The 9,696-nt window shown below is 37.3% G+C and overlaps 1 protein-coding gene across 1 annotated transcript; it reads right to left on the reverse strand.

The window, feature by feature from the left end:
* Positions 1-464: 464 nt before the first annotated feature.
* Positions 465-8,064, reverse strand: LOC128170074 (uncharacterized). Its single transcript, XM_052836054.1, has 4 exons — positions 7,371-8,064; positions 996-4,496; positions 694-878; positions 465-470 (listed from the first exon to the last, which is right to left on the reverse strand). The coding sequence occupies exons 1-4, from the start codon at positions 8,062-8,064 to the stop codon at positions 465-467; spliced, it is 4,386 nt and encodes a 1,461-aa protein (XP_052692014.1).
* Between the last annotated feature and the right edge of the window lie 1,632 nt (positions 8,065-9,696).

Here is a 9,696-nt window from a genome sequence, read left to right on the forward strand (position 1 = left end):
ATTGTAAATGAATGTTGTTAATTTCATCGTGGAAGGGCGATATACAGACAACAACAAAATATTTTCCTGTCTCAATTTCACAGCCATTCCTTCGACATTCATTTTGGACAATAAGATAATATCACAACTGTCATTCTCATCTTTTAAATACATCCCAACGCCTCCACCACGTGACATTTGTAATCTCTGATTTAGGGCACTGCTTTCTTCATATGCCTCCTTTCTTGGAAGATGATGAAACTGGAACCCTTGAAGAGCATACTTTTCCGCGTTTTCTCCGGACTTTAACCATGTCTCTGATAGGCAAATAATATCAACCTGCTTGAACCTTGCATCATTTTGTAGATCTTCAAAATGACTACCCAAGCTCTGTATGTTATGCATAATAATTTTCTTTCCATTGGAAAGTAAAAGTCGTGGAATATCATTAAATGTAACTTTCTGCATTTCGTTTAACGCTGTCTTTACTTCTGGATCAGCAAAAACATTTTTCAACAATCGAACTGGATTCTCTGTATCAATAAATAGCCCGTCCTGTGAAGTCACTCTTGACAATGCGACATATCCTTGACCTGGAGCAAATGCTTTATCTAAATTTACAACAACTTTCTTTGTTGTCATTCCCTGCACCTTATGAGCCGTACATGCCCAAGATAAACGAATTGGAAACTGGTGCCTTACCACTGATGTTACCCTATCCTTGATCTCTTCTTGCACTCTTTCTATAAACACTATGTTCCCATTCTTTGTCTTTTGTCCAGACTTCCTCCCAACCTCCTTGTTATCAAACACTACTCCTACAGCTTTAAGTACTCTTTTGTCATTTTCTTCAAAAACAAACTGACATATATGCCCCATGACCCCATTAACAAGTCCATCTGCCACATTACAATTTCTTGTAAGCATTACTCTTGCATTTACTGATAGTAATAGCGAGCTTGGAAGACCGTCGCTTTTCGACCTCGTAACAGGTTTGTTTCTTAATGTAAGCTTACCGGATGTTTTGTCCTTCTTAAAATCTTGAGCATCAATTTCCAGTAAATCTTCGCAAGTTCTTCTTAACATTGAAAGGTTGAATGTGTTAACCTCTTCATTTGTAGAATACACATGGAGAACATCGTCTGGTCCCTCCCTGATACAGTTTTCTAGAAAGTCACTTTGTTGCTGTGTTAGCGGGTCATTTTTTTCTCTTACACGAAGTGAATTGAGAATCTTTGCAAAAGACAAATCTTCTTTTTGCCTCATGATCTCTTTCAGCTCAATGAACTTAAATAAATCAATCCAGTAATCCATAGGATAACTCATATTTTCTTTGTATAGTCTTTCATCTTTTCTCTGTTTAACAGGGGGAAGCTGGTAAAAGTCTCCAACAGCAATTACACAAACCCCTCCAAATGGATGTTTGCATTTCTTAATTTGCACCAACCTTTCGTGTACGTAGTATAGAAGTCGTTTGTATACCATTGATATTTCATCAATGATCAGAATCTGAACATCTCCTATCTTCATTCTCAATTCACTAAGACTTTGCTCTCCAAGTGGTTCATATGGCAAAGGAAGATACTTTGTTAATGAAAATAAATGGTGAAGTGTATTTCCGCCAATATTGAAAGCTGCTGTTCCAGTGAATGCTGAGAGAAGCACTGATATCCTTTCTGGTTCGCTCATTATTCGTGAAAGCAAACGAGATGCCTCATAATGAATGGCTTTTATGAGATGACTTTTTCCAGTACCCGCACCTCCAGTTACAAATAAATGTATAGGTTCACATTTCTCCCCTGCAATTTTTGCTAGACACCAGTCGCGCATCATGTAAAATATTTCACTCTGTGTTTCATTCAGATTTTGAAGAACAGGTAACATTTCTTCCCTTGAAATTACGTCTTGCTGAACATGATACATAACATCGGCATTATGTTGTTCGTTTTCAATGTCTGGTATGATATCAACATTTTCCTCCTGTATCAGTTCAGTTTCCTTTCTCTCTGAAATACCTTCTCTTCTGAGAACCTCTGTTTCTGGACATATACGTGACCATGCATCTTCAGGTTCGCCATTCATTTCATAAGCTTCCTGCGCATTCTCAATCAAATCTTCATTTTTTGCATAATGTGAGTGATTGATTTCTACAATTGATTTTACCGACCGGTTTCGTCTTTCACCAGAAATTCTCACATAACCAGAATTATAGAAATCCTCATATAAATCAAATCCTGGTGGTTTTAACTGTGTCTCTATCCAGTATGGAAGAAAAAGTTGCAAAAGAGACTGATAATATTTTTCTGGCATTTTCTCTTTATTAAACCTAGGATACCTTACGACAGCAGGCTGAGTTCTTGTTCTTTGTTGCACATAACCTTTTCCATTCTGTAATTCAAATACATTTTCATTCTCTTTCTTAGGAACTTGTGATTTAGCAAGCACCCTGAATCTAGAGCAAAAATCAGCAAGACACATTTCATGGAACATCGGCTTATCGGGTCGGTTCATGTAACGTTCCACAATATTTGTCATCCAAACTTCGTTCTCATCATCGTCTTCCTCATCTATAAGCTGTACATCCTTTGGCGCCTTCTTTTTCAGCACAGATAGAGGCTTACTTAAACGCACTGGATTGTCACCAACAGGCACAAAGACAACTTTTCTTGAACATTCTTTCATCTTTAAATTACACACTCTGTACACTGCCTCCTGGGCACTCACTTCTCTGTGATGCAAATAAGCTGAGCCAATTTTTTTCATCGTCTGTCTGGCATCAAAATTTCCATCTTCAGCCTCTAACTTTGTCTGTTTGAGTAACATGCCCATCTCTCTCTCTGACTTCGATATGTAAGAAACAATGTAAACAATACAACTGAAAGGGTCCAGTACAAACTGTATGTCCATGTTAGCATCCCATGATTTCAGCAGACATCTATTGTACTGGTTCGTCCACACCTCATTTGGGCAGCGTTTTAGTATAACTGACTTTTTTGTCGATAAGATATTATGAGCTTCTTCGTATAGTTCCTGACTGAGTGAAAGATCATCAAACAATTCTTCTGTTGTTATGATTCCGTCAACTTCGTTCTGGACTTTCTCCCAAACACTGAGTAATAATTCCTTTGCATATGTCTTGTTTACCATTGTCTCTTTTTCACATTCATCTGAGTTCTCTTCCTCCACCTCCTGAGCATTTGTAATGAACGTTTTTTGAGATGGGGGCCTTGGGAAATTAAATCTGCATTCTGTTCCCTTCTTTTTACAAGATTTTGAATGTTTTTTGCTGTGTTGTTGAACTTCTAAGACACTTTTTCTCAATTCGGCATCATCACTTTCTGATGGTACAGCACACGTTACATATCTGTCAATGAAGTTACATACAACTTCGACGCCATCAGAATCAATATTTGGTGCATTTTCAATCCAGTATAAACAATGCATGTGTGGAGATCCCCTCTGCTGAAACTCGACCCTTTGAAAAAAATCTACTACTTTTCCTATTGGTTCTGCTGGGGAAAGTATGACCTCCTTATGAAACACTTGAAATCTATGATCAAACATCCTAGCCACTGTGACTGGATTGCATCTTAGAATTTCATTCTTTTCGGACCAGTCCATTTCATCAGGATTTCTGTTATCGCTCTGTTGTTGCAATATAGCTTTAATAGCATCATTCCATCTGTACTCGGCTGAAGAAAACGAACAGAACCAAGTTGGGATTCCTAATTGCCGCAACATAGCAAAGAGGTCTTTCTGTGCTGATGCCCAATAAGCAGGTGTTCCTCTTATCGGCTGCATAAACCTTATAGCATCATCATTTCTCAACAAACTAGAGAGAGTATTTGGATCTTGCAGCATATTTATTGTCACTGGTTTCCCGCCTGTACATTTCGATAACGATTTTCGAAGTGAAATTTGAGTTTTCTCAATCACTTGATTTAATTCAGACATGTACTGACTGAAGAAAATGTAACTTGTATCTTTGGCAAACCTGCAATCTGCGTTCATTAACCTATTATTAAAATACCTGGAAAGTGTTAATTTTTCTGATCTTTCTTCATTCCAGGAGAAACGACCGCTTGGAAAGAGACAAGGAAATGCCTTAGCTTCATTGCCAGGTTCCTGTAACATTCGAATGGGGTTCTTCCCTTCACCTGGTGCAATATTGTACACATCATCAAAATAGTGGTCTAACACTTCCTGTGCAACATCTACAGGCTGTAAACATGTGTCAAATGCAACCATTTCCTCCTCATTTTCAACATCATTCCCTGTTTCTACACCCTCTGTTGTTTCCCCATGAACCTCTACAATTTCTTCAAAGTTCGATTCAATCTGTATATCCTTATACCACTCATTGTTTTCCTTCAAGTATGAAATGGCTGACATGATATGTTTTGTATTAACAAACTGATATTCAAAGTAGCCTTTGTAATTCAACTTCCTTTTTAATTTCACACGCAACAACAAGTTTTCATCTCCTTTCATTGGTAAACTGACAGTTTTTCTCATATCTGAAGGAACACAAATGACTGGTCCATGTACATTTTTTTGCCCACCATGAGGAAGAGCCATTACCTTCATAAATGGTATATGAATCGCAATCAAATGCTGTTCTAAGCTGTTCAAATTGGTCAATTCAGATGAAATATCCTCTAAAATCATATTATTGGCTGCAGCCTCAGCTGGTGCTTTGCCACTCATTATTTTTCTGTGACAAGTGTAACAAATCCATAATGATGATTTGGTACATGCTTCTGGGCAAGATTCTGAGCATTCATGCAAATACTTGTCTGTCAAACAAATCTCAGAGATTATTTTTGCCTCATTATTTTATTGATACATTTCATGTTCACATCCTTGAACTTGATTTTTAAACAAAAGTCTATGGCAACAATTACAAACATAATCCGGACCTTCCATTGATTTTTTTTTAAACAATCTGATAACTTCCTCTTCCTGTTCCAAGTTCAAATTTTTAAGCCTCCTTTTTTCTGCAACTCTTTCCTTTTTCCTATTTTGTACTTTTACAGATGACTGGTAACTAACTTTGCTCGTTTTCTTGACTTTTGACTGAACTTGTGTATCAGTCTGATACCTTTTTGCTGCTTGCTCTTGAACTTTTGTTTTAAAAGTTTCATTTGTTCTATATCTGTGTACAAAAGCTGCTTTGTTTTTTATCCTATATGATTCATCTTCTCTGTATTTTTTCAAGACCCTCTGTTTAACTTTAGTTTGATGTTCCAAGTCGGTCATGTACTTCATGGCATTTTTTCTCTTCACATTTTCCTGGTGTTCCAAGTCTGTTTTGTACTTTTCAATACTAGCTTTTTTCACGCTTTCCTGGTGCGCAAGATCTGTTTTGTATTTCTCAATACTAGCTTTCTTAACATTTTCTTGATGCTTCAAGTCTGTCTTGTACTTATCAGTGCTAGCCTTCTTGACAATTACCTGATGTTCAAGGTCTGTCCTGTACCTCTTAATGCTTTCTTCCTTCAACTGTTCTCGATGCTTAGCATCCATCTTATATTTTTCAACACTCTTCCTTTTCTTTTCCTCTCTATGATTCAAGTCTGTTGAGTACTTCAGTTTACTTCTTCTTTTACTTGCCATTTGTACAGAATCTAATGCATTATATAGTTCTTTGTTCCTCAACTGCGTTTTTAATTTAAAGTCTAGATCTGAGTACATGATTTTCTTTCTCTCCAACATCTTCTTCCGGTATACCTCATTTTCCCTGTACTTTTTTCTAAGTGCAGCTCTGCGGTTTTCTTTAGAGTCTATTTTCACTTTTAAAGAAATTCTCTTCTGTTTCATTCGAATTTGATTATTTTTCCGAAGATTATACTCTCTCTTAGTACACCTATTTTTGGCTGAAAAATCTTTTTGAGGAAGCCTTGGTGAAACACTCAAAACAACATCATAATGGTTCTGCTGTCTGTGGTATAAATAAATACCTTCCCTCTCTTCAACCAATTCAGAATTAGGCCCTTCTCTACTGTACTGAAGCCACTTATTATCAGAATAAGTATAAATATCTAAATTTAACATATGCGACATTGCAAGAATTTCCAATTCAGTAGCCCAAATACCCCTCTGAGACATTTTACTATTAAGCAAGTATGATCTTAAAGATCCTTCACACCTTAAAAACTGTTCAAATATTGCTTCATGTTTTAGCAAATATTGACAAACAACTTTACGAATATGATGGTGATGGCTCTCGGAGTTCGTCAGACTGAATGATATTGCCCTGAAAAAGCAATTTCCATCTTGTTCAATTTCTTTACAGCTGCTAGGTGCACTTATGTCTTTTACAAACACTGCATCATCTTCACATCTAGGATCAGAATATGGCAATCCCAATTCATTGCACAAATCCCTTTGTTTCTGTGTAGATAAAGGTCTAAAATTATGCCGTTTGATTTCCTCGCCCGTAAAAATTACTTCATTTGTCTGTAATGTATCTGATTGCTTTGGAACTAAGTCATCTTGCTTTGAATCCTTTGATTCTCCTGAATACCTTTGAGTCCCTTCAACATTTGACTGATTAGACATTAAAGCAAATTCACTTAAATAATCTTCAGACCTTTCAACTTCATCAACTTCTGCAATAGCAAAATACTTCAGTGAGCAAAACACTCCAGTTAACTCACATTCAACAGTTTTTGAAAAGCCCATAGAAAGTGCCAATAACCTTATATGTTGAAAAACATCCTGAACATCCTTCAGCAAAATCCTTGTACTCTTCCCTCTAACGCTTAAATATCCACGAGAGCAACGTGAATGTGAATCAAATGAAAAAAAACCATTACTTGCTTTCCCAATTAAAAGGGTATTTCCCCCAAAACACACAAAACACCCATTTGCTTCAAAAAGTGACATCTGGAGAGCTTCAAAAAGAGGATAAGCATTAAAGTCTTCATAACATGGCTCTTCTTCTGATAAGCTGATTATACTATGAACTGGTACTTTTACTTGAAATTCAAATGTGTTGTTGTAGCATTCAAAAAACTTAGGCAACTCTTCCACCAACAAATACCTATTAGTAATTGAGGAACAACGCTGCAGGTATGTGTACAATTCATCTCCTGTCACCAAGACTTTATTCATATCAGTTGATTGCCAAATATCTGCACTCTTTAGAACATTGTATGCTAAACCTGACAAACAATTTGCTACACACTGTGTTCCTGCAGTATCGCCAAACATTGGATCTGCTTGATGGAATGAACCCTGAACTGAAATCGAATACACAGTCTCTGCTTTACAGTGCAAGTTTTCATCATCACTACTCTGCATTCTACATTGAGTACTTTCTTTTAGACAATTTTCCTCATTCAAATTCTCAATATTCATACTATGTTCAAATTCTTCAATATTCTCACTTCTTTCACTCTCTTCTGCATAATTTTTTCCTTTCAAACTATCTTCATCATCAATTCTTAACTTTGTTACAGTTTGTTTCATCTCTTCGCTATATTTACATTCCATCATCTTTTCTACAGTTCCATTTATACTTTCTGTGTTCATATTCTCTACAGTATCCAATTTTTCGTTCAATATTCCGTTTGTGTTACTTAGAGTTTCCTTTTTGATATCGTTTAGGTAGCCCTCATCTTTTAGTTTTCTACTGGTCTCCTCCTTCCAGGAGGTATCCAGCTGCGCCTGACCTGCTGGACCAGACACGTGCACGGTGTCCGGTCCAGGTGCCCTCGGTGGAGCACAAACCCACGGTGGGGAGTCAGTGGACGGTGCCTTGCCCTTCTGGACAATCAGACGGCTTCCCCGAGGAGATGGCAACCTCGGGGCAGGTGAGTGCATTTTCTCACGAAGAGAGGCCTGCACTCTGGCCAAGGGTTTTCCCTCAACAGGAGGCAACCCTATAGAGCCTTGCCCCGGAAAATTACCGGGAGGAGCACACACTGCTCCATCTGATGTTTCGCAAGAAACAACAGATTCTGGATCAGAATCTTTTGTACTGCCTTGGAATTCTTGACTTTGCTTCTCCCTCTGATTTCTTTTTCTGAGCTTGTCAGCTAACCGCCGCTTTCTGGCAGATACTTTCTTTGCCTTAGGCATCTGGAAATAAGCGAAATCTGATAATGAATAAACAAGACCAGTGGTCATTATACAAATCATTGACTGTTTAAGGTGATCTATTTTAATCTGCACTGATATACAAATTCTATTCTTGATCTTCCTAACAATAATTTTTTATAAACGAGAATTAAGAAACACCACGAAACTTGTTACTTACTAATTATTTTATACGATATTTTAAACTTAGATGTAATCATAGTTCCAGTAATTATATACTCTCCAAAACAAAGTCATCATTGAAGCTAGGGTACACAACAAGAAGCCTGTATGCCACATCCCTCACCCGAGCAACAATAAGTAAGATAAAATCAACTTAATGGAGTCATAACACAAACTATCTGGACAATGTGCAATAATACATGTAGATCCTGTATAAATAACATCCATTTCTCCCCTTCGATATTCTTATGTTTATAATCATTTGTCACTTTTCTATCAGGATGATTTTATAGTCATATCACATGTTGATTATTGCAGTTCTCAAAAAGATCTTTAAACAATTGTTTATATATATAGGATATAAACCTACGTCAAACTCTGAACCCCTTGTGAGGCTAAAAAACTGTCCAGAGGCGAAAGTCTAAACAATTTACAAATCATCTGGCCGATTAGTTTCTGACAAGAAGATTTTTAAACATTTACACTATATATTCCTATATAAATCTTTGACACCCCCCCCCCCCCCCATTGTGGCCCTACCCTTCCCCTGGCCATCCAGATTTTCACAACTTTTAATCTACACTACCTGAGGATGCTTCCACACAACTTTCAGCTTTCCTGGCTGATAAGTTTCTGTTTACAAATCATCTGGCCGATTAGTTTCTGACAAGAAGATTTTTAAACATTTACACTATATATTCCTATATAAATCTTTGACACCCCCCCCCCCCCATTGTGGCCCTACCCTTCCCCTGGCCATCCAGATTTTCACAACTTTTAATCTACACTACCTGAGGATGCTTCCACACAACTTTCAGCTTTCCTGGCTGATAAGTTTCTGAGAAAAAGGTTTTTAAAGATTTACTCTATATATTCCTATGTAAAACTTTCACACACACCCCTCCCATTGTCGCCCCACCTACCCCCAGGGGTCATGGTTTTCACAACTTTAAATCTACACTACCTGAGAATCCTTTGACACAAGTTTCAACTTTCTTGGCTGATTAGTTTCTGAGAAAAAGATTTTCAAAGATTAACTCATTATACTCTTATGTAAAACGTCAACCCCCCACACCTCATTTATCCCCAGCATACTATCGGGGGTCATGATTTTCACAATTTTGAATCTACATTACCTGACACAAGCTTTAACTATCCTGACTTATTAGTTTCTGACAAGAAGATTTTTTAAAGATTCAGAACATATTCCTAAGTAAAACTTCAATCCCTCATTGTGGGTGGGCCCTGGGGGTCATGGTTTTCACAACTTTGAATCTATGCTACCTGAGGATGCTTCCACACAAGCTTCAACTTTCCAGACTAATTACTTTCTGACAAGAAGATTTTTTAAAAATTTACTCTATATATTCCTATGTAAAACTTCAACCTCTCCCCCCACCTCATTGTGGCCCCGCTCTACCCCTGGGGGTCCTGGTTTTCACAACTTTAAAT

This window comes from Crassostrea angulata, unplaced genomic scaffold, assembly GCF_025612915.1.
Source record: "Crassostrea angulata isolate pt1a10 unplaced genomic scaffold, ASM2561291v2 HiC_scaffold_304, whole genome shotgun sequence".
Lineage (NCBI taxonomy): Eukaryota > Metazoa > Mollusca > Bivalvia > Ostreida > Ostreidae > Magallana > Magallana angulata.

What these genes read in the sequence shown, in the direction of transcription:
- LOC128170074 (XM_052836054.1), bottom strand. Translation starts at nt 8,064, where the DNA reads ATGCCTAAGGCAAAGAAAGTATCTGCCAGAAAGCGGCGGTTAGCTGAC. An exon ending in TGCAGAAGAGAGTGAAAGAA is followed by an intron (nt 4,497 to 7,370) that starts GTGAGAATATTG and finishes GTGTTCCTTCAG; the next exon opens with ATATGAGAAAAACTGTCAGT. An exon ending in TAAGAAGGACAAAACATCCG is followed by an intron (nt 879 to 995) that starts GTAAGCTTACAT and finishes GTAATGTGGCAG; the next exon opens with ATGGACTTGTTAATGGGGTC.